We start from the raw sequence: 26,049 nt of genomic DNA on the forward strand, positions 1-26,049 counted from the left end.
GGAGGGAGAGGTGCACACTAATTGATTGATTAATTGTATAATTAAAATCAATAAAAGATTATCACAAAATATTTTCATAATCAATTGGCTAATAGCATAACTAAACCACTAGTGCTTCATCCGAAGATGTATCTTTTAGAAATTTAATTAAATAAGTCATTTATAAAAAATTAAATAATTAATTGATTACTCAATAAATAATTAATCGATTAATCAATAAATAATTAATAGATGAAATGATTAATCAATAAATCGAAAATATCCTTGATAGCCACATCACTTGGTCACTCATGTCCAAATATTAGCTTCCCAGCTCAAAAGGTGCCTGAGATATTGGCCAAATGAGAAAGAAAATAAATAAATGATTAATAATGAAAAAAAAAAAATAATAATCATAAAAAAATTAAATTATTAATCAATTTGGTTAGAGAACACATAAACTACCACTATTTCATCAGAATCTGTAACTTAAAAAAAAAAAATTTTTTGTCATTAATCAAATAATTAAATAATTAATCGATTAATTGATTAATTAATAAATCAAAAATATCCTTTGCAGCCAAATCACCTGGTCATTGGCATGTCCAAATATCAGCTTCCTAACTCAAAAGGTGCCTGAGTTAATGGTCAGAAGAGAAAGGAAATTTGATTAATTAAATAAGTACTTAATTAATCGCTAATAATTAAATAACTCCTCAATTTATTGATTAATCAAAAAACAAAAAATACCGTTTTTGACAAAGCACTTTCTCACTATTGTGCCAAAATTTCAGCTTCCTAGCTCAAAGGATGGCTGAGATATCGCCCGGACAACCAAACAAACAAGAAACAAGTACACATACATTCAAAGTACACCGCCCCATGCCAAATAATTAAATATGCTGCAGCGCGGCATTGCCGGGGCGCCTCCGGCGCCCGGCAATACCGCAGTGCAGCTCATTGAGGCTGCATTGGGAGGGAGAGGTGTACACTAATTGATTGATTAATTGTATAATTAAAATCAATAAAAGATTATCACAAAATATTTTCATAATCAATTGGCTAATCGCATAACTAAACCACTAGTGCTTCATCTGAAGATGTATCTTTTAGAAATTTAATTAAATAAGTCATTTATAAAAAATTAAATAATTAATTGATTACTCAATAAATAATTAATCGATTAATCAATAAATACTTAATAGATGAAATGATTAATCAATTAATCAAAAATATCCTTGATAGCCACATCACTTGGTCACTCATGTCCAAATATTAGCTTCCCAGCTCAAAAGGTGCCTGAGATATTGGCCAAATGAGAAAGAAAATAAATAAATGATTAATAATGAAAATAAATAAATAATAATCATAAAAAAATTAAATTATTAATCAATTTGGTCAGAGAACACATAAACTACCACTATTTCATCAGAATCTGCAACTTTAAAAAAAAAATTTTTTTTGTCATTAATCGAATAATTAAATAATTAATCGATTAATTGATTAATTAATAAATCAAAAATATCCTTTGCAGCCAAATCACCTGGTCATTGGCATGTCCAAATATCAGCTTCCTAACTGAAAAGGTGCCTGAGTTAATAATGGTCAGAAGAGAAATGAAATTTAATTAATTAAATAAGTACTTAATTAAACGCTAATAATTAAATAACTCCTCAATTAATTGATTATTCAAAAAACAAAAAATACCGTATTTGACAAAGGACTTGCTCACTACTGTGCCGAAATTTCAGCTTCCTAGCTCAAAGGATGGCTGAGATATCGCCCGGACAACCAAGAAAACAAACAACCAGAGTGAAAACTGAGTACTCTCTTTCAGCGTGCGTCACTGCAGAGCCCCCTTTGGTGCCCGGCAATGACGATTTGCAATGCCTGGAGATGGCATAGGAAAGGAGCGGTGTACAAGAAAGCAAGAAAACAAGAAAACAAACAAGAAAGCAAGAAAACAAACAAACAACAAGAGTGAAAACCAAGTACTCTCTTTCAGCGCGCGTGACTGCCGAGCCCCCTTTGGTGCCCGGCAATGACGATTTGCAATGCCTGGAGATGGCATAGGAAAGGTGCGGTGTACAACAACCAGAGTGAAAACTGAGTACTCCCTTTCAGCGTGCGTCACTGCCGAGCCCCCTTCGGTGCCCGGCAATGACGTTATGCAGCACCTGGGGATGGCATAGGAAAGGTGCAGTGTGCAACAGACAAACATACAAAAGGACTCAAATGCAATACCCTCTCCTCTGGCGATGGTAAAAATTGAAGCACGAGCGATTGTGACAGCCCTTCTACCCGATGGTCTGATCAGGTTTTAGAGCAATTGTTTGGTAAATAAGGGATGAGTATGGATCCGAAGTTTCAGTAGGTAACCCCCCAAAAGGGCCCCCATGTTCCGAAATCGAAGCCTGGGCGATTGTGTGGGCTACTGTCTTGCATTCATGTGTCAGGTTTCAGAACAATCAGCCAGGTGACAAGGGAAGAGCTGCAAAAATAGCAAAAAGTTAACGGACGACCGGACAAACATCCGGACATCACGACCGATTTTACAAATTCATCTCTGAGAATCGAGATGAGACGAGATGACCTAATGATGACATTCACTAATAATCATGTTGGGAAAGGGAGGTGGGAGGTATGGGGTTGTGAGGGCTGTTATAAATATATTTTTTTCATATACATTTTTACAAATAATAATTTACAAATAATTTTTTACATTTTTACAACAAATATATAAATACATTTTTCAATGCCAAATTTCAATGCCGAATTTAGCCCGCTGGTTGCATCATAACCGAGACGCAACTGTGCCGCTGATGCACTCGGCTGTGCCTGCAAGCTTCGAGTAGGAATTTGCAACTTGTTCAGCGTCTCGGTGATAGCTACTCTTCACGAAAGAACAGCATGGGATATTTAACATCCACAAAGTAACGCTAGCAGACGGGACGTCCGGCTTAACATTCAGCCAAGGTCGGCAAACATAAAGCATCGCTCGGCCTGTGAAGCACCAGGGTGAGAGTTTGTATCTGGGCCGGGATTCAAATCCAGACGAGACAACTCAGAGGAGAGTGCGCACACCTCCACCATATCCTGGCAACTGAAGGTCGTCCACAACGTTTTGTCATAAGTCATCCACAACTTTTTGAAATAGCATGCCACATATCGTTTTTGGCCCGATTGCTCAATGGTGAAGAATCACTTTCAAAAAAATTTGATCTGCATTCGGATCTTCGCCAAAGTTGAGAATTAATTCCTCCCTGTCACACACCCAAAATGTCCACCAAGTTTCGTCCGAATCCGTCCACAACTTTTTGAGATAGGGTGCTGTATATTGGTTTTAGCCTTATCTCTCAATGGTGATGAATCAATTTTAAAATTCTTAGATCCAGATCCGGATCTTCACCAAAATCGAACCTGGTCACATACACAACCTCTCCACCAGGTTACATCCGAATCCTTCCATACCTTTGAGATATCCTGCTCACAAACAGGCAAACAAAGAGAAACTAGAACGGCACTCAGTGGAGAGCATACCTCTGCCTGCTTGGCCATATCACTCAATGGTGAAGAATCATTTTAAAAATTATACTAGCTGGATCAGTTTCTGGATTTTCACCAAAATTGAATTATTCCTTGTCATGCACACAACCTGTCCAACAAGTTTCGTCCAAATCCATCCATAACTTTCTGAGATATCCTGCTATGTATCGTTTCTGGCCCTATCTCCCAATGGTGAAGCATCACTGAAAAAATTAAATAATTCTCATATCCGAATCCATATCCTTATCCATATTCATCCCGGTGTGTACCCCGGTTTAGAATAGGTACACGGTATCCCTGCGTGTTGTAAGAGGCGACTAAAAGGGTTGGCATCAGGAAGGGCATCCGGCCATAAAAACATTGCCTCAAAAAGAGAACCATGACAATTACAACTACGTATGGGCAGGGTACAGCCCGAAGTACCCCGTGGGGGACCCGACTACCTCTCGTCAAAACTCAAGGTGGGGAACCCGATCGAAGCAAGGGTGGAAATCACTCCATTTATGACGACGAAACGTCTGATGCCCGACGTGGAGATCGGTTTCTGAGGTTTAGGACATGGAATGTAGGGACAATGACAGGGAGATCAGGAGAAGTGGTGGAAGTATTGGTCAGAAGAAGAGTGGACATATGTTGTGTGCAGGAGACGAGATGGAAGGGAAGTGGTGTGAGAATGGTGAAGGGTAGGCAGGGACAGAAATCCAAGTTTGTGTGGCAAGGGTGCCCAGAAGGCGTGAATGGTGTTGGTGTCCTGTTTTCTGAGGAGTTTGGAGACAGTGTGGTGAGTGTGACGAGAGTGAGTGAAAGGTTGATGATGGTGAAAATGATGATTGGAAAGCTCTTGGTGAACGTCATCTCAGGATATGCTCCGCAGGTTGGTCGGAGCGATGAAGAGAAGGACAAGTTCTGGTGTGCGATAGAGAAGCTGATGGAAAACGTGAAAGATGAGAAATTTGTTGTGGTAGGAGGAGACCGAAATGGACATGTGGGAAGGAGTATGGACGGTTTTGAGGGAGTTCATGGGGGTTACGGATATGGTGTGAGAAATGGAGAAGGTGAAAGGATTTTGGAGTTTGCTGATGCAGCTGATTTGTTGATTTGTATCACTCAGTTCCAGAAAGAGGATAATAAGCTTGTTACATACATGTCAGGTGGGTTGACGACAACCGTTGACTACCTGCTGGTGCATAGGCGAGATAGGGGGCACCTCCGAGACACAAAGGTAATCCCGGGGGAGGAGGCTGTTTCACAGCACCACTTGGTTGTCTGCGACATAAGGGTGAAAGGTGCGATGAGAGCTCAGCGGGTGAAGTACCAAGCGAGAATGAAGGTGTGGAGGTTGAAAGAGGTGACAGTGAGGGAGGCATTAAAAGAGAGGTTGAGTATGATAGAGGATAATGTGGTTGAGCTTGAAAGTGGTTGGATGTCAATGAAAGATAGTCTGTTGGGAGCCGTTGGTGAGGTATGTGGATGGACAAAAGGACCACCGAGGCACTCGGAAACATGGTGGTGGGATGATGAAGTTGGAAGGAAGATTGACAAGAAGAGGAAGAAGTTCAAGGAGTGGCAGAAGGCGAAGGGTATGGGGGCAGAAAAGGCAGAGCATGAAAGTTATAAGGCAGCCAAGAAGGCTGCAAAGAAAGAGGTAGCAAAGGCGCAGGAGGCATGTAGGAAAATGTTTGGAGAACACTTTGATTTGGAAGAGGGTCAGAGAGCGGTATTCAGGATTGCAAAGCAGATAGCGAAAGAGAGGTGTGATGTGATGGGGTGAGTTGCTTGAAGGATGAAGTGGGACAAATCGTTGTGGACCCAGATGGAATTAAAGGAAGATGGAAGAGATATATGGAAATGCTGTTGAATGCAGAGAATGAATGGGATGGCAACATAGAGAGTAACCCAGTTTTAGGACCGGCAGAGAAGATAACCGAGGAGGAAGTTGAGGACGTGACGAAAGCAATGAAGAGTAGAAAAGCGGGAGGGCCGACGGGAGTTGTGGGAGATATGTTGAAGGCAGCGGGAAATTGGGGTGTGAAGAGAATGACAGAGATCTGCAATCTGGTGGTGAAAGAAGGCCGCATTCCAGTGGATTGGGAACTGAGTACCCTCGTCCCTCTATACAAGGGGAAAGGTGACCCTCTGGACTGTGGCTCATATCGAGCGATAAAGTTATTGGAGCATGGAATGAAGGTATTGGAAAGGGTGTTGAAGAGGAGGATAAGGAAGAAAGTGAAGATTGACGAAATGCAGTTTGGATTTATGCCAGGAAGAGGAACGACAGACGCACTTTTTATTGTGAGGCAGTTGCAGGAGAAGTACATGGAGAAGAGGAAGAAGTTGTTTCTTGGGTTTGTTGATCTGGAGAAAGCATTCGATAGGGTTCCACGTGAAGTAGTGACATGGGCATTGAGGAAGTTAGGAGTGGAGGAATGGTTGATCAGACTAGTGATGGCAATGTACAAAAGAGCGCGCACAGCTGTAAGGACGAAGGACGAGAACAGTGGTGAGTTTGAGGTGAAGGTGGGAGTGCATCAGGGGTCGGTACTAAGTCCCTTACTATTTGTAGCTGTGATGGAGGTGCTGGCTCGGAACGTAAAGTAGGGTTTACCGTGGGAGTTGTTGTATGCAGATGATCTGGTGATGATTGCGGAAAGTATGGATGGACTGAAGGAGAAGATGAACAAGTGGAAGGAATGTGTGGAGACAAAAGGTCTGAAGGTGAATATCAGAAAAACGAAGGTGATGGCGAGTGGTAAAGCATGTTGTGAGGGGGAAAGAACTGGAAAGTGGCCGTGTGCTGTGTGCAGGAAGGGTGTCGGAGTGAATTCCATTTAATGTACAATGTGCGCTAAGTGGGTTCATCAAAAATGTAGTGGTTTGAGAGGGTCGTTAACCAGTGTGGCAGCTACATTCAAGTGTAAGGTGTGCACAGAGGGAGCTGCAGATGGAGGAAATGTTGAGTTGGATGTTGGAGACGGCGTGAAGCTGGAATGTGTGAAAATATTTTGTTACCTCGGAGACATGTTGAATGGAGAAGGTGGATCAGACTCGGCAACGGTTGCCAGAGTGAGATGTGCTTGGAAGAAGTTTCGGGAACTGAGTGGTGTGCTGACGAGGAGGGGAGTGTCGTTGAAGCTGAAGGGAAAGGTGTGTGGTGCATGTGTGAGAAGTGTTATTATTTATTGGAGCGAGACACGGGTAATGAACGTAGAGCAGCAACGAAGGCTGGAAAGGGTGGAAATGCGAATGGTTCGGTGGATGTGTGGAGTATCGTTGAGAGAGAGAGGAAGACAAAGGATGAATTGCGAAAGATGATGGGAATAGAGCCTGTGATGGATGCTGTGAAGAGAAACAGTTTGAGATGGTTTGGTCATGTGTTGAGGAAGGATGAAAGTGACTGGTTGAGAAGAGTGATAGAAATGAATGTGGAAGGAAGTAGAGGACGGGGAAGACCAAGAAAGACTTGGCTAAAGATGGTCGAAGAAGAAATGCGGGCAAGGGGGTTAACAAGGGGAGATGCAGAAAATAGGGCAAAATGGAGAAGATTGTCATGGGGACCGCAAGGCTAACCCCCGCTCTTGCAGGGAAAATGGCCTTAAAATGCCTGTTGTTGTTGTTGTTGTTGTAGTATCCGAATCCATAATCAGATCTTCACCAAAATCAAATCGAATCGTCCTTGTCACACACACAACCTCTCCACCAAGTTTCGCCCAAACCCATTCATATATTTTTGAGATATCCTGCTATGTATCATTTTTGGCCCAATCTCCCAATGGTGAAGAATCACTTTTAAAACTTCTCGTGCCAGATCCAAATCCGGATCTTAACCAAAATCTAATCATTTCGTCCTTGTCACATACACCAGATCTCTGCCAAATTTAGTCCGAATTCGTGCACAACTTTTTGGAGATATCTTGTTCACAAACAAACGGACAAACAGACAGACAGGGGTGAAAACATAACCTCCATCTGTGGGGGTTACCCCATTGGGACATAATCCACAGGCACGGGAGCAGTGGGGCTATTGATTGTATAGGCGTGGTGTGCGCTCGGTTGTTGGAGCCACGCCCCCTTTAGAGTGAGTTGTGATATAAAAGATGTGTGAGTTGCAGTATGTGTTAGTTCTGTTGGAATAAAGGAGCTTTGATCAAGCTACAAAGCGTCTCGCCCTCTCGTTATCCGCAACTCCTACATTGGTGACCCCGTCTTGCTCCCGAACGTTTTCGGGGCTTACGAAACTAACATGGCGACATGGCGACAGGCACAGTTTCGATCAAACTGCCGGAGTTTTGGGAACGACAAGCGGCCGTTTGGTTCACACAAACTGAGGCCCAATTCGCCATTCGGAACATTTCTGCGGACGACACGAAGTATTATTATGTCGTGTCTGCGCTCAGCGGCTCCACTGCGACCAGAGTGGTGAGACTTCTTCAGGATCCTACGAAGGACCGCAAGTACGAGACGCTAAAGGCGCTGCTGCTCGTAACCTTCGAGCTCACTGAGGCCGAGCGCGCCCGCGAACTACTTTCTCTACCCGGGCTGGGCGACTCCAAGCCGTCGGAGCTCATGCACCACATGTTGTCTCTCCTGGGCAGCCACCGACCATGTTTCCTCTTCAAAGAACTGTTCCTGCAACACCTGCCAGGTCAGGTACAGATAGCCCTGGCCAACTCGTCTGTTAAGGATTTCCGCGCCCTGGCCAGGGAAGCAGACAAGTATTTCTCCGCCAGACAGCAATGTAGTGCGGCCGCATGGGACCCCGGCCCGCATGTGACACTGTCGCGGCCGCCATTACGGCCAAGCGGCGGAAAGCCCCAGGCTTGTGCTTTTACCACGCAAGGTTTGGTTCCAAGGCCAAGGCAAGCCGGCCACCCTGCAGCTTCAGCAAGTCGGGAAACGAGATGGCCGGCGCTCGTTAACTGCCATGAGCGTCGGCGGTTCGGGCAGTTTGTTGTTCATTTCGGACACCGACTCCGGACGTCGTTTCCTCTGCGACACAGGGGCCCAGGTGAGCGTTCTACCTGCATCGGCATTGGACCGGAAGGCCGGGAGTCACAGCCCCGCCCTGGAAGCCGCCAACGGCAGTGCTATTCAGACTTTTGGCAAACGGACCGTGGCACTGTGCTTGGGCGGGCAGCAGTTTACATGGGATTTTGTCACGGCGAAGGTGTCCACCCCCTTGCTGGGCGCTGATTTCCTCTGCGACAACGGCCTATTGGTGGATGTTAAAAATCGGCTGCTCATTAATGCTGAGACATTCAGTTCTCTTCCATGCTCGCTGAGCGGATCCGCCTCGACGAGGCTCGCGTGCACGCTCTCGACCTCAAATGAGTTCGCCCGCCTCAACGAGTTCCCGGCCCTTACACAGCCCACCTTTTCGGCCGTGGCCGTCAAGCACGGGGTGGAGCATCACATTCCGACTACTGGCCCGCCTGTCTACGCCCGGGCTCGACGCCTCGACCCGGGGAAACTCACTATCGGAAAGGTGGAGTTCAACACGTTGGAGCGTCTTGGCATCGTGCGACGGTCCGACAGCCCGTGGGCCTCGCCTCTCCACATTGCGCCGAAGCTGGGTGGCGGTTGGCGCCAGTGCGGGGATTATCGCCACCTTTACGAAGCCACTACCCCCGACCACTACCCAATCCCGCACATCCAGGATTTTTCTGCCCACTTGGCCGGTAAAGTTTCTTTTTTTCTAAGGTGGACCTCGTTCGTGGTTACCACCAGGTCCCCGTCCGGCCACAGGACGTTCCTAAGACAGCGGTGATTACACCGTTCGGGCTTTTCGAATTCCTCTGCATGCCTTTTGGGCTCAAAAACGTGGCCCAGGCTTTCCAGCGCCTGATGGACAGCATGTTGCGGGATTTTCCGTTTCTGTTCGTCTGCCTGGACGATATCCTCATTGGCAGCGCTTCCAGGACGGAGCACATGCTTCACCTCCGAGTGCTCTTTGAACTCCTGTCAGCACGGCCTTATCATTAACCCGGCCAAGTGCTTGTTCGGGGTGGCTTCAATTGACTTTCTCGACCACCGCATCACGAAGGAGGGGGCCGTCCCACTGCCGTCTAAAGTGGAGGCCGTGAAAGGTTTTCCGCGCCCCCTCACCGTCAAGGCCCTGCAGGAGTTTTTGGGCATGGTGAACTTTTACCATCGTTTCGTGCCCCGTGCGGCCCAGCTCATGTGGCCCCTTTATAAGGCCCTCAAGGGCAAGCCTACCAAACACGCCATTCACTGGACCGAGGAGATGGCCACGGCTTTCACGGATGCCAAACTGGCCCTCGTGAGCCAGTGCAACGTGATGTGATGTGATGAGTGCAACGTGAGTAGTGAGCGCAACCATGCTGGCACATCCGTCGCCCGATGCACCGATTGCTCTCACCACGGACGCTTCGGACTACGCGGTTGGCACCGTGCACGAGCAGTGCGTCAACGGGGTCTGGCAGCCGCTTGCCTTTTTTAGCCGGCAGCTCCGCCCTAACGAACGAAAGTACAGTACCTTCAATCGCGAGCTCCTAGGCCTCTACCTAGCTGTCCGACACTTCCGTTACCTGTTGGAAGCCCGCCCGTTCACGGCGTTTGCGGACCACAAGCCCCTGGTTTTTGCCATGGCCAAGGTCTCGTAGCCGTGGTCCACCCGTCAACAACGCCAGCTCTCCTTCATTTCCGAGTTCACGACGGACATCCAACATGTTGCTGGGGAGGATAATACGGTCGCCGATTGTCTCTCCCGGTCCATAGTCGGCACGGTCCACCTTGGCATCGACTACGCCCGCATGGCGGCCGATCAGATCACCGACCCGGAGGTCCAGGCCTGCAGGGCGGCGGTCACGGGGCTTCGACTGTCTGCCGTACCGTTCAAGGACACGGGCACCACGCTACTGTGCGATGTTTCCTTGGGTCAGCCTCGCCCCGTCGTACCCACCAGCTGGAGACGGCTGGTGTTCGATGCCGTCCACGGACTTTCTCACCCGGGCAGGAAGGCGTCACAAAAGTTGGTGGCGGCGAAGTTCGTTTGGCATGGGCTCAGGAAGGATGTGCGCGACTGGGCCAACACCTGCGTCGAGTGTCAACGCTCGAAGGTGCATCGCCCCGACCGACGGTTTGACCAGGTTAACGTGGCCCTGGTGCCTTGCGACGGGCCTTTCCACGTTCTGGAGACCGGGGACAAGTCCTTCGTGGTCGACATTGGTGGAAAACCGGACCACCTTTTGGTGGACTGCCTCAAGCAGGCTCACTTGGACCTAGACCAGCCCCCTCGGTTGGCTCAACCCCCAAAAACGGACATTGCCCGTGCGAGTGAATTATGGGGGGGGGGGGGGCATGTGGGGGTTACCCCATTGGGACATAATCCACAGGCATGGGATCAGTGGGGCTATTGATTGTATGGGCATGGCGTGCGCTCGGTTGTTGGAGCCACGCCCCCTTAAGAGTGAGTTGTGATATGAAAGATGCGTGAGTTCTGGTATGTGTTAGTTCTGTTGGAATAAAGGAGCTTTGATCAAGATACAAAGCATCTCGCCCTCTCGTTATCCGCAACTCCTACACATCCACCTTTGGTGGCGGAGATAACAAACAGGTGAAATAATCACCTCCCCGTCCCCTTCGGTGGAGGAGGTAATAAGTCCAATTGTGTGGATTTAACATGCACAAACTAATGTATGATTTTAGTTGGTTTTTAAGTAATATTGAGGATTTTAGTACTGCAAGTCTTTTTGTTTATTTGATTTTCATTATTGCTGTTTACCATCGCCAGAGGAGAGGGTATTGCATTTGAGTCCATTTGTGCGTTTGTCCGCACAGAATAAATATGGTTTTCTCTGCAACCGTTGGTCCGATTGACAGGAAATTTTCACCATATGCGCACCTCCTCCTGTTATGTAGAATTCGTCAATGATAATTATGACATCACTCGTGGGGTTACCAGTGGGGTTACCAGTGGGAATCCCACGGGCATGGACGTGTATGACATTTGGACATCTTAATTTAGTTGCTGCAAATTCAATTTTACAAAATGGTTACAGGCAATTTATGAGATCCACAAATGATGCAATCCACACAATATATTTGCTTCTGATAACATGTGAATGCACGCACACACAGACACACTTTTCCTTTATATATTCTCTCTCATTCTCTTTCTCTCTTTCTTTCTCTCTCTTTCTTTCTCTCTCTTTTCTTTCTCTCTCTTTCTTTCTCTCTCTTTCTTTCTCTCTCTTTCTTTCTCTCTCTTTCTTTCTCTCTCTTTCTTTCTCTCTCTTTCTTTCTCTCTCTTTCTTTCTCTCTCTTTCTTTCTCTCTCTTTCTCTCTCTCTCTCTTTCTCTCTCTCTTTCTCTCTCTCTCTCTTTCTCTCTCTCTCTCTCTCTTCTCTCTCTCTCTCTCTCTCTTTCTCTCTCTCTCTTTCTCTTTCTCTCTCTCTCTCAAGCACCGGCTGTTCCCTGTTCCGAGCGAGCATGGAGTGAAAAAGCACCTGAATCCATATTATTGATTGACAACTTTGGGCAAGTTTCAAACACGTGCTTAGTTTATAATTATCAAACACCTCAGCTCAGCCTCAGCTCGACCTCAGCGTTAATTTCTCACCGAACAATGTAACCGGCAGCGGCAGGTGATTCGTTATTTTGTAGCGGTTACCGCTGGGTGTACACAATCGCCTTGCACCTGCCAGGACGCGGCCAGGGCGCAATCGCCATGCGGGCTCGTCCAGACGGGCCCAGACGCGCCTCTCCCGGGCATGCCCGGACTCGCTGTTCCCGGGCTCGCCCGAACCTCCCGGGCACGCCCGGTCTCGTCTTTCCCGGGCATGCCCGCTCTCGCCTTTCCAGGGCTCGCCCAGAACGCCCGGGCATGCCCGCTCTCACCTTTCCAGGGCTCGCCCAGAGCGTCAGGGCATGCCCGCTCTCGCCTTTCCAGGGCTCGCCCAGAGCGCCTGGGCACACCCAGCCTCGCCTTTCCAAGGCTCGCCCAGGATGCCCGGGCAGGTCCAGACTCGCCTTTCCAGGACTCGCCCTTGACACCCGGGCATGCCCGGTCTCGCTTTTCCCGGGCAAACGCTCCGGCATAAATGTGTATATATATTGCTGCCCGATAAACGGGCTTTTCAGAGTACCCGAGTTTGATACGTGCAATAAAGCAACTCGGACGAATTTCCGTCTTTGGTCACGTCAATCCTTTCGACTCGCGTTGGAGCACAGCTCCTTCATTGGTGACCCCGAACATGGACACGGCAGTGGCTCTTAAACTGCCTACCTTCTGGGAGGCTCACGCGGCTGTTTGGTTCGCCCAGGCGGACTCCCAGTTCGCCCTACGAGGCATCACCGCCGACGACACCCGCTTCCACCATGTAGTGGCAGCGCTCGGCTCCGCCACCGCGGCCCGCGCCCTGAGCCTCCTCGAGCACCCGCCAGCTGCTGACAAGTATGACGCGATTAAGACGCTCCTCCTCTACGCTTTCACCCTCTCACCGGCGGCACGTGCACGGCGCCTGCTCGACCTGCCCGAGCTCGGCGACACGCGCCCGTCTGAGCGCATTGACTACATGCTCTCGTTGCTCGGTGAGCACTCTCCGGATTTTCTGTTCCGCGAGCTGTTCCTTCGCCAGCTGCCTTACCCGGTACGCCTCGCCCTGGCTGGCACGTCGATCACGGATCCCTGCGCCCTCGCCAGGGAAGCCGACAAGATCTCCTCGGCGGGCCAGCACATCGGAGCAGCTACCTGGAGCCCGCCGCCGTCCGAAGCGACGCCCACGACGCCCGAGCACCCTGCGCGGTTGGAGGCCGAACTGCCGGTGCAACTGGCGGCCGCCACGCCGCGCCGACCGCTTCCAACACGACGGCCAGGGCCTCCACCTGACCAGGCGTGGTGTTATTACCACGCCAGGTTCAGACACAAGGCTCGGTCATGCCGACCCCCGTGCACTTTCGGCAAGTCGGGAAACGGCCGGGCCGGCGTTCATTACCAGCCATGAGCGCCGGCCACTCGGGCAACTTGCTTTTTATTAAGGACAAAGCGTCCGGGCGGCGTTTCCTTTGTGACACCGGCGCCCAACTGAGCGTCATACCCGCCTCCGAGCAGGACCGGCGGAACGCCGTTTGCGGCCCCTCTTTGGTCGCTGCTAATGGATCGGCCATACGCACTTTCGGCCCGCGCAACGTCACCCTCTGCTTCGGCAGCCAGCGCTTTCAGTGGACCTTTGTGACCGCCAGCGTCCCCATGGCTTTGCTGGGCGCCGACTTCCTCTGCGCGCACGGGCTGCTGGTCGACGTCAAACGACGTCGCCTTGTCAACGCCGAGACCTTCAGCTCCCTGGCGTGTACGATGAGCAGCTCCGCGCCAACCGAACTGGCATGTGCCCTCCCGACGGCGAACGAGTTCGCTCGCCTGCTCGCGGAATTCCCGGCCCTCACGCAGCCGACGTTTTCAGCCGTCGCAGTGCGACATGGGATCGAGCACCACATACCCACTACGGGCCCGCCGGTCTATGCCAGGGCCCGCCGCCTCGACCAGGCAAAGCTCACCGTGGCAAAGGCCGAGTTCGACGCGTTGGAGCGCCTCGGCATCGTGCGGCGCTCCGATAGCGCGTGGGCCTAACCACTGCACATCGTGCCAAAGCCGGGGGGCGGATGGCGCCCGTGTGGCGACTACCGCCGCCTCAACGACGCTACCACCCCCGACAGGTACCCGATCCCGCACATCCAGGACTTTTCCGCCCGTTTGGCGGGACGGGTCATATTTTCAAAAATTGACCTGATACGGGGATACCACCAGGTACCTGTCCGGCCGGCCGACGTCCCGAAGACGGCCGTCATCACGCCGTTCGGCCTGTTTGAATTTTTGAGGATGCCGTTTGGCCTCAAGAACGCGGCCCAGGCGTTCCAACGCTTGATGGACGGCGTGCTGCGCGACCTGCCATTTCTTTTCGTCTATCTGGACGACATCCTCGTCGCCAGCACGTCCCGCGCCGAGCACCTCCTCCACCTCCGAACACTGTTCGGTCGCCTCAGCGAGCACGGCTTAATTGTCAACCCAGCCAAATGCCACTTCGGCACGACGACCGTTGACTTTTTGGGCCACCGCATCACCAAGACCGGGACCGTGCCGCTGCCGACCAAGGTCGAGGCCATCACCACATTCCCGCGTCCCCGCTCCATCAAGGCCCTACAAGAGTTCCTCGGCATGGTGAATTTTTATCACCGATTCGTGCCCCGCGCTGCTCAGCTCATGCGGCCCCTTTACGAGGCCCTCCGGGCAAGCCGGCCAAGCATGACATCGTCTGGTCCGCGGCCATGGACGCGGCATTCGCGAGCGCAAAGCGGGCCCTCGCCGACGCAACGCTGCTGGCTCACCCAGTGCTCAACACGCCCATCGCCCTCACTACGGACGCCTCCAACTACGCGGTGGGCGCCGTCCATGAACAATGGGTGGCCGGGGTTTGGCAGCCACTCGCTTTTTTCAGCCGGCAACTCCGGCCGAACGAGTTAAAATACAGCACGTTCGACCGCGAGCTCCTCGGTCTATTCCTGGCCGTTCGCCATTTCCGCCACCTCCTGGAGGGCCGCCCGTTCACGGCTTTCGTCGACCACAAGCCATTGGTTTACGCAATGGCCAAAATCACGGAGCCGTGGTCGGCCCGTGGATGCCGCCCGACGATTTGCCCCAGTGCCAACGTCCCGCCACGGTGGCCCCCAGTCCTACGTCCCCCCGGCGCTTCGCACAGCGGAGTACGTCTTTGTGCGTCATGACGCACACCGGGGGCCACTCCGGCCGCCGTACGACAGGCCCTTCCGGGTCCTGCGACGGGGCGACAAGTCATTCGTCGTCGACTTCGGCGGCCGGTCGGACCGGATTTGTGGACAGCCTCAAACCGGCGCACGTGGACGTCGACCGACCACCACGGTTGGCCCTTCCTCCGCGGCGAGGCCGCCCCCCGTCCACAGTTCCCCCCGCTCGACCACCCACCACCACCACATCGGACCCCCCCCCCCCCCCCCCCACGACCCTCCAGGGGTCGCTTCGGCCGGGTCATCCGGACCCCCCTTAAATTGACCCTGCCGGTGCAGGTCGATTCTGGAGGGGCGTGTGTAGCGGTTACCGCTGGGTGTACACAATCGCCTTGCACCTGCCAGGACGCGGCCAGGGCGCAATCGCCATGCCGGGCTCGTCCGGACGGGCCCAGACGCGCCTCTCCCGGGCATGCCCGGACTCGCTGTTCCCGGGCTCGCCCGAACCTCCCGGGCACGCCCGGTCTCGTCTTTCCCGGGCATGCCCGCTCTCGCCTTTCCAGGGCTCGCCCAGAATGCCCGGGCATGCCCGCTCTCGCCTTTCCAGGGCTCGCCCAGAGCGCCCGGGCACGCCCAGCCTCGCCTTTCCAAGGCTCGCCCAGGATGCCCGGGCAGGTCCAGAGCCAGACTCGCCTTTCCAGGACTCGCCCTTGACACCCGGGCATGCCCGGTCTCGCTTTTCCCGGGCAAACGCTCCGGCATAAATGTGTATATATATTGCTGCCCGATAAACGGGCTTTTCAGAGTACCCGAGTTTGATATGTGCAATAAAGCAACTCGGACGAATTTCCGTCTTTGGTCGCGTCAATCCTTTCGACTCGCGTTGGAGCACAGCTCCTTCAATTTCATAATGTCCATTATACATACTGTTTCCTGTCGGTCTGTTCGTTATTATTAACATTCAAGATTTCTTTCGCTTCGCTGCTGCTCAAACCTTATAACAACGTAAAATTGCCTTTAAGCGTGGCGTTCTCTTGTTTTTGCCAATATTGGAAACAATTGCTTTCATTTTGTTTCTCTTTTACATTGTTTGACAGAAACTGTTCTCTCACAGATGCATTTAAAGGAGGATACAGCCGTAAGTCCACTTAGGGTGTACTACAAGGATAAACAAGCTCGGCTGATTTCCACCATCTATCATACTTTTATACAGTACCCCAAAAGCGTAAATGAATTTAGCGATTCAGATTTATTACATCATTGATAAACTTCAACTTGCAGCTTTAAAATTCATATGCTGCCACTATGCAATGATCTTCCATTTGTGATTATTTGCATTTTCCTCCCATTGACTGCTTGTCGGACAACAACATCTGCATTGGCTGGAAAACGAAGTGCAATTTGTTGATGGAGGTTATGAAATACGTTTCTGGGGGAATGGGATGAGGACGACCTCGCTTACCGCAGGAACCTGGAAAGATGTCTCAAGAACTCGCAATCCACGTCCTCGAGGTCTCCCTCCACAGGACGGCGCTGCGCCCGACTCGCCATTGGGGAGGAAGGAGGTTTGAACGGGGGTGTTAGGCTGGGCGGAGCGTACGCTGCGAGGGAGGACGAGAGGGGGGCCAGGTGCGACGAGGTGTGGATAACAAATTTTAACAAGAAACGATCGATCACTGTAAACTAACGTGCACGTGGTGGACACTTTAAAGGTCGATTGCCGAACAGCCGATCGACTGTCAGGCTCAGGCTCGACTAATCGTAGTCGATACTTTTTATCATACCCTGAACGTTTGCATCACGCACCTCACACGTCATAAGACGTGACGTCATCGGTACCGCCTCCGGCATTGAGGACTATTATGAATCGAGCTCAGAACATATTTTCTGGCATTTTTACCTCCGACACCGAAGGTGGATGGACGTTGTTTTCACCCCTGTCTGTCTGTAAACAGGACATCTCCAAAGATTTTGGACGGATTCGTACGAAATTTGGTGGACAGGTTGGGTGTGTGACAAGAAATAATTGATTCAATTTCAGTGAATATTTGAATCGGGATCTGAGATTTTTAAAAGTGATTCCTCACCATTGAGTGATGGGACTAAAACCGATATATAACAAGATATCTCGAAAAGTTATGGACCGACTTGGACTAAACTTGGTGGACAGGTTGGGTGTGTGACAAGGAAGAATCGATTCAATTTTGGTGGAGATCAGGATCCGGATCCGGCTAATATAATTTTTTAAGTGATTCTTCACCATTGAGTGATCTGGCCAAAAATTATATACAACATGATGTTTCAAAAAAGTTGTGGATGACTTATGACAATACTTGGTGGATTATTTGGTTCGGTGACAAAAACAAGGCGATTCGATTTTGGTTCAGGTCTGAATCCAGATCCGGCCTATCAGTGGGATACAGAAGTAAACTGTTCACCAGGTGGAGGTATGCTCTCTACTGAGTGTCGTTCTAGTTATACATATGTGTAACAAGTTTGAATTAGATTACTTCAACCATTCTCAGATTATAGACCTATAAAAGACTTTGACCTTTGACCTTTTGACTCCAAATTCCCATCAGTTAACCTTTGCATCATTATACATACCTGCACCAAGTTTGAATTAGATCACTTCAGCTGTTCTCAAGTTATAGACTTATTACGGACTTTGACCTTTTACCTCTTGACCCCGAAATCTAATCAGTTCATCTTCACATCATTATACATGTGTACCAAATTTGGTTAGAATCCCATTACTGGTAACAGGATTTTTACCTAACATGACCTCTGACCTTTGGCCTTTGACCTCGAGACCCCAAAATCGAATCAGTTCATCGTTACATCATTATACATACCTGTACCAAGTTTGAATTGGATCACTTCAGCTGTTCTCAAGTTATAGGCCTATTACAGATTTGACCTTTGACCTCTTGACCCCAAAATCTAATCAGTTCATCTTTACATCATTCTACATAAGTGTACCTAATTTGGTTAGAATCCCATCACTGGTAACAGTCTTTGTACCTAACATGATCTTTGACCTTTGACCTCATGACCCCAAAATCGAATCAGTTCATCTTTACCTCATTATACATATCTGCACCAAGTTTGACTAAGATCCCTTCAGCCATTCTCAAGTTATCACGGTAAGGAAAACCTATCACCGATGGACGGAGGGACGGACAACCTGAAAACGTAACGGCACTCATTAGAGAGCATACCCCTGCCAGGCTGAACAGTTTACGTTTTGTATCCCAATAATTGGCCGGATCTGGATTCGAAAGCTGAACCAAAATCTAATCACCTTGTTCTTGTCACATACACAACCTGTCCACCAAGTTTTGTCCGAATCCATCCACAACCTTTTGAGATACCATGCTATATATCGGTCTTTGCCCTATTTACTCTTCCTTCCAATGACTAGTGCGTGATGTGTAAAATATTGTCGTGTGGACGGCTCTATTAAAACGGAGCACACCACGGATGACCAATTGAGCTTTAATTTGAGGCGTTATCAAATACGGACTTCACTGTATATGCGCGGGAAGAAGAAGAAAGAAGAAGAGGCCGACAGCTTTTACCTGACGCGATCCGAGCAGTCTTCAAACCTGCAGGAAATAAACTCAACGAACACGGAATTAAATGTACAAAAATAATAGATTCATTTAACGGAATGCCGGGACAAGGAAACGCGACGATAAAGCTAAAATCTAATTTGGGATCCCACACACCGGACTTCAACAACAGACAAGGGAGGATATAAATGAAAAGAACCATTGTGTTTTATCATGTGGACTTATCTCGTCTGGTTGAGGTGTGTCAGGGATCGTCAGGCCCAAAGCGCACAGTCCAACGCGGCCCCGGTTGGCAAGAAAACTGCCCGACCTTGGCGCGAACACAGGCCTCGCTGTACGGTCCATCTCACGCCACAGCACACGTACGCAGGCACCAGGAGCAAGAGGTCGAGGGCAGAGGTGGGCGAGAACAGTAAGAGGTCGAGGGCAAAGGTGGTGAAAGGAGCAAGAGATCTCGGGAGAGAAATCACGAGGCAGCAGAGGGGAGAGGTCCGGGCATGAAGCAATCCAAAAACGAGAAGCAGAAGGAAAGAAGAGAGAAAATGTCGGTCTCCTCGTACCTTTACGTCAGCTCCTCACGTCACCGGCGCTTCTCCTCCAATCAACACGTCGCTTCCTGCTCGCCTCTCAGGTCCTCCAATCCGAGGGAAGCTTCTTGCCCCTCCCTTGGCCAATCACCAGTCCTTCCTTATTCTGCCAATCGGCAGCCTTTGTCCATCCTCGTGTCTTCCTTCCACCAATCAGTGGCCAGCTTCTTGCCCCTACCTTGACCAACCACGAGCCTCATCTTGCCTCGTCCCCCTATTGGTGGTGTCTTGTCCAATGGTGTGACCTCCCCATCAAACCCTTCGACCAATCCTTTGCGAGTTGGGCGTGGCCTCAGCCTGCTTGAGCAATGTGTGTCTGCCAAGTCGGGATTGTCAGCCCAAGTGTGTCATCTGGGTTCCGGTTAGTTGTAATGTGAGAGGGGAATTTTATTAGTGTGTGCGCTAATGGGGGATGGATTCCTAACTAGTGTCTCGGTGCATTGCCATACGGGACAATGGAATGATCACAGGTTTCACACCCAGGGGAATTAGCATCATCCCCATTCTACTTATCACAAGGCCATCCTTGTATGACCACAAAGATACACTTACGTGAACAAACCGCCTAAACAAACTTATTACATGTGAGGTTCCCTATCACGACAGCCGGAGCACCTACCTATGCAGAACTACCTGAATCTATATATCTCACTACCCCAAAATTCATAACAATATAATACACATTGATATTGTACAATTTGGTACGGTGTGCCACGAGGATCGAACAAACTCGAAAATGTACCGCGAAATGTAAATAATAATAATTGTTGACAAGCACTGATCTAGGTCATCCTGATGGGGTGTGTAATTGTGCGCGTACGTATGCGTCATATTTTTTTGCTTAACACCTGTTTTTCACTGATTCAAAATCAGATGGTTGACCCAAACCTCAAATCCAATAAAAATTAAATCTCCACACACTCTCTTGTTTTATTGCCAAATAAATAATACTGCGTGTGAAATTAACCCGTCTTCTTTTGTGAGTGACCTCTTGAAGAACGACAACAAGAAACATCATGTATTAACTTTTTCTGTGGACCAATAAAACTTTCCATCTGGCTTCAAAAAGGTACAGATGCTGAACGGACATATTCTGCTGGGCCAAGTCTTCCCTCGGGATCGCACAGGTGCTAATTTGGTACACCGTTTTGTGCAAGGCTTTTTTTGTACATCCATCTGCAACCAAGCATTAACACCTGTGATTGGGTTTCACTGAAGTAACAATGGTGTGCACACAATCAAACTCAGAGATTAACATTGTTGTGAAGGTAATCGCACCCCCAATCAGAGTATCACCATGAAGTTGTGTTTGTTCCATTCGGAGAAATGAGGATTCATACATCTGTACATTTTTTTTAAAATGTTTTTCTTCTTTTTTTTAGAAGCCCATGGTAAACGTAACGATATAAAAATAAGAAAAAAAAGAGAATCGAGGCAATGTGTGTGTGTTGCCTATACACTGCCTGGGGCTGTTGCCTATACACCGCCCAGGTTCAATTTTGTTTTGTCCGATTGAATTATTTTATTTTTTTTCCTTAGGTTTGAATTTATCTGAAGCACTCGAAATCTAATCAGTTCATGGTAGATCTCCCGAAATCAGTTCAATTCATGGTAGATCTATCCCAACTTTTGCTTAATTTTTTCTCTCCAAGAAGCATTTCTGTGCTTCATGGTGGGACATATAGACAGAGAGCATATTACTTATTAGCCTAATATATATATATATACATATATATATATACACTACATGACCAAAAATATGTGGACACCCAAACATCGAACATCTCATTCCACAATCATGGGCATTAATATGGAGTTGGTTCCCCCTTTGCTGCTATAACAGCCTCCACTCTTCCTGGAAGGCTTTCCACCAGATGTTGGAACATTGCTGCGGGGATTTGCTTCCATTCAGCCGCAAGAACAATAGTGAGGTGGGGCACTGATGTTGGGCGATTAGGCGTGGCTCGCATTTGTTGTTCCAATTCATCCCAAATATGTTTGATGGGGTTATTCTTCCACACCGATCTCGACAAACCATTTTTGTGTGGACCTTCCTTTGTGCACGGGGGCATTGTCATGCTGAAACAGGAAAGGGCCTTCCGAAAACTGTTGCCACAGAGTTGGAATCACACAATCGTCTAGAATGTCATTGTATGCTGGAGCATTAAGATTTCCCTTCATATCACTGGAACTAAGGGGCCTAGCCTGAACCATGAAAAACAGCCCTAGACGATTATTCCTCCTCCACCAAACTTTACAGTTGGTACTATGCATTCGGGCAGGTAGCGTTCTCCTGGCATCCGCCAAACCCAGATTCGTCCGGAGAACTGCCAGATGGTGAAGCGTGATTCATCACTCCCATTTTCACTGCTCCAGAATCCAATGGCGGCGAGCTTTACACCACTCCAGCCGACACTTGGCATTGCGCATGGTGATCTTAGGCTTCTGTGCGGCTGCTCAGCCATGGAAACCCATTTCATGAAACCCCCGACGAACAGTTGTGCTGACGTTGCTTCCAGAGGCAGTTTGGAACTCAGTAGTGAGTGTTGCAACCGAGGACAGACGATTTTTACGCGCTTCAGCACTGGGCGGTCCCGTTCTGTGGGCTTGTGTAGCCTACCACTTCGTGGCTGAGCTGTTGTTGCTCCTAGATGTTTCCACTTCACAATAACAGCACTTGCAGTTGACCGAGGCAGCTCTAGCAGGGCAAAGGTTTGACGAACTGACTTGTTGGAAAGGTGGCATTCTATGACGGTGCCACGTTGAAAGTCACTGAGCTCTTCAGTACGGCCCATTCTACTGCCAATGTTTGTCTATGGAGATTGCATGGCTGTGTGCTTGATTATATATACCTTTCACAATGAGTGTGGCTGAAACAGCCGAATCCACTATTTAGAAGGCATGTCCACATACGTTTGGTCATATAGTGGAAATATGTCCTGTCACCAGTGATTAAGACCGCTGGATGATGGATAAACGAGACAGTTTTACTCCTGAGGCGGCACCCTGAAACGTGGCGGTGTTTTTGTCGTGCGCGGAATGAAGAGATTCGAAGCGTTTACTTGATTTGAGCACATTGGTTTATTCCAAAACCACAAACAAGTAAACAGGACAGTCAATTCAACAATAATGATTTAATAAGAAATCAAAGAATGAGTATATCGAAATGAATGTTGAGGTAAAATAAATCCTACTTTGAGGGACCCTCCACACAGTCTCTAAGACGGACACACAGGGGAATATAAAATAAACTGTTTCCTTTTCGTGTCGGCCTTATCTGTCTCCAAAAGGGTCTCTTCAGCGAGTGGTGGTGATGGTCAAGTTCAGCTCTTCCAGCACCTGAGCAAACAAGATGAGACGGCCAACGAAAAGCCCGGGCATCAAAGGCAAGTGGTGAAGATGGCCTCTCTCGTGGCCTCCTATGCCTCCAAAGAGCACCACAGTCAAAACCTCCCTCGCAATGCTGCCCACGCAGCCAAGAGCTCCTCACTTCAAAAGCGTGCACCAAAACTCCAGTCCAGCACACGATCGGAAAGCAACAATATGGCGCAGACTTCTTGTCCAAAAAAACCAAGCTCGAGAGAGAGTTCTTCTTCCCCAACATCTTCAGAAGCGTCTTGCTCTGACATCACACCGACCAATGGCAAAGCTCTTTCCGAATCACCCCATGGTCCTCTCGGCCAATCATGAACTTCAGGGCGTGGCATCACAGCCTTTCTTGACCACCCACTGATTCTACGCCTCTCCTGGGTGGGGCCTTTTGCCTATTAGGTCCCTTGGAGGCGGGGCTTAGTCCGATCAGCTCTGCTCAGGTTCTGTCGGCAGTTGTCGTTAAAAGGGAGTTTTTAATGGCCGGCCTTGGTAAATGTAAAATGTTAGTGACAATTACAGAGGGAAAATCACATACTGGGGAAAACTAACCTTAATCCCTAACTAATTAGCACAACACCACCCCCCCTGTGTGCTGTACACATAAACAATCCTAAGCTACAAGCTACTCAAGTACATTGAGATTCCTCCTACACGTCCACGGTCCATGCTACAATTATACAATCCTACTTTCCTATGGGATATTTTTACCTACCCCACACAAATGTAACAATATATAGCTCTAAGCGTATAGAAGCAGAGGATGTCATCAAGAGAGAGGGTTGACATTAAGGAGGGAATTAATGTCGAGGATTCTGTATGGATGGAGATTATTAACGACTGGAAAAACAATAACATACATGTACCACCTTTTAGAGGCCATTTTTCCCCGCAGAGCAGGGGTTGGCCTTTTTCAGGCACTGTGGTCCCCATTTTAAAGCAATGTTTATGGCCGGATGCCCTTCCTGCCGCCAACCCTGTTGGTCGCCTTTTGCGACATACAGGGAATTACCAGTGAACTGGTACTCAATTTGCCGACCTCGGAAGGATGACAGGCTGAGTTAACCCTCCTGGCGTTAATTCAGTGATTGACCGGGATTCGAACCCAGGATCCTAGGATCCCAAGACGGCACCCTAACTGCTAAGCCAACACCAGGCTTTAAAAAAAACAAAAAAAAACAATAACATACTACTGTGTTCAAAAAGTATCCGACCTTTATTTTTCGTGCGTAAAAAAAAAGAAGCTAGGGAGGCGTTGATTGGTGCACGTATGTAGGCGATCCTAATGCACACGCGTGAATTTTTTCCCACCTGCAGAAGCTGTCATTCGACGGCAGACCGCCGATGAGTGAGGACATGTAAGTGAGCGCCGTCGGATTTTCGTTTTTGACAAAATGACGGAAAAACTTGAACAACGCTACTGCATCAAATTTTGTGTAAAACTTGGCGATTCCCAAGTGGAAACGATCCGCAAGATTCAACACCGTTCATTCCATTATGAAGGAGGATTTGGGCTTCAGGAGAATCTCAGCGAAGTTCGTACCAAAGCTGCTAACGATTGAGCAGAAGCAACTCCGTTTGGAGATCGCACAGGACATGCTGGAGACTGTGAACAGCGATCCCAGCTTCCTCAACACAGTGATCACTGACTATGAGTCCTGGGTTTATGGGTATGACCCAGAAACCAAGTTGCAGTCATCACAATGGAAGCATCCAACATCCCCGAGGCCAAAAAACACAAAATTTGATGCAGTAGCGTTGTTCAAGTTTTTCCGTCATTTTGTCAAAAACGAAAATCCGACGGCGCTCACCTACATGTCCTCACTCATCGGCGGTCTGCCGTCGAATGACAGCTTCTGCAGGTGGGAACAAATTCACGCGTGTGCATTAGGATCGCCTACATACGTGCACCAATCAACGCCTCCCTAGCTTCTTTTTTTTTACGCACGAAAAATAAAGGTCGGATACTTTTTGAACACACTACGTACATGCAGGATGCTTTCATAGGGCTCCTGGTTTGAAGGAGGAAGGACTTCATGAATAATTCAGAAGGTCATGTAGTAAGGGAAGAGTTTTGATTATATGGGAGAATTTTAATTTGTCAGGGATTGATTGGGTCCAGAAACAGGGAAAGGGCAGATCAGATGAGGATTTCCTTGATCTAGTTCAGGATCGCTTTTTAACCAGTTTGTAGATAAGCCCAAGAGGGCAGTGCAGTGTAGACCTCCTTTTAAGTAATGATCCCAACATAGTGGAGATAGGAGAGCATTTAAGATCAAGTTACAGTAACATAGTGTGTGCAAGAATTCTGTTTAAAATTTGGGATAGTGGAGTAAGGTTATTTAGATTTCAGGAAGGCAAACCTTGAGGGTATGAAAAGTTGGTGATGTGGAGTGGAAGAAGCTCACAAGAGGACAATCAGCATCAAATAAATGGAAAACCTTCAAAGAGCAAATGTGCAGAGTGCAGAGTAAGTGCATTCCAATGAGGTGTAAAACTTGAAGTAGAAAGAGACAACAGTGGTTGAGTAGTGAGATAAGGAATGCTGTAAAGGAGAAGCAATAGGCATTTATTAGGTATAAAATACCAAGACTGGAGTTGGATTTATATCAGTACGAGCTGAAGTACCAGCATTCCCCAGGGAAATTCAATGAAATATGTATTTAAATATTGCTTGCATGACAAATTGGGGAATGTTGGCCTTATGGTTTCATATGATTTACAAGTATTGGACGTCGCAAAACGTGCTTGGACCGCTTTCCCTTCTTCTAACTTATTTTTATTAATTGTATTTTCGAATCGATCACTCCCGGGAAAAACCCGGGAAAATGCTCAACATACGATATTCCCAATACAAATTACTCAATCACTCCTGGGGAAAAAAACCAAGGCAGTGTATAAGCAAAAGACTTGACCGAGGCCTGAAGGCCAATTATCTGGTTTTATCTGGCCCTTTTTTTGTCTATGCATAGCTCTCGACATTCCTCTGCATGAAAGAGGAGGCCATGCAAAGTTTAGTTGCACTGGTTCCTGCAGAGCGATGAAGGAACAAACAAATATAAACATAAACCAACATATTGTTGTGGATTTGAGAATCCTGCACTTTGGTAATTGTTTGTAAATATCACCCTCTGTAAATAATGTAATAATTCCTTGTAAATACCTCCATTAATTGTAAAGATCAAAGGTCGTCCTTTAGCTAGTCCATCGCACACACGTAGAGAACCATAGGACCTTCTCAATAGTTATATCGTTATTATATGTCTCAGGTAAGGCTCT

At 48.5% G+C, this 26,049-nt stretch overlaps 3 protein-coding genes across 3 annotated transcripts in view; 2 read left to right on the top strand and 1 right to left on the bottom strand.

The window, feature by feature from the left end:
- The window catches only part of THADA (THADA armadillo repeat containing), a 259,593-nt gene extending 242,655 nt beyond the window's left edge, over positions 1 to 16,938 (bottom strand). Inside the window, exon 1 of the mRNA XM_078779098.1 lies at positions 16,702 to 16,938. Coding sequence (XP_078635224.1) covers positions 16,702 to 16,790 — 89 coding nt within the window. The 5' untranslated portion in view covers positions 16,791 to 16,938. The remainder of the gene's footprint in view (positions 1 to 16,701) is intronic.
- The window catches only part of DTD1 (D-aminoacyl-tRNA deacylase 1), a 903,613-nt gene that overhangs the window by 316,853 nt on the left and 560,711 nt on the right, over positions 1 to 26,049 (top strand). The gene's annotated exons all lie outside the window — the stretch shown is intronic.
- Positions 1 to 26,049, top strand: part of BTBD7 (BTB domain containing 7) — a 643,025-nt gene that overhangs the window by 116,738 nt on the left and 500,238 nt on the right. The gene's annotated exons all lie outside the window — the stretch shown is intronic.

This window comes from Myxine glutinosa, chromosome 5, assembly GCF_964187855.1.
Source record: "Myxine glutinosa chromosome 5, kmMyxGlut1.1, whole genome shotgun sequence".
Classification (NCBI taxonomy): Eukaryota; Metazoa; Chordata; class Myxini; order Myxiniformes; family Myxinidae; genus Myxine; species Myxine glutinosa.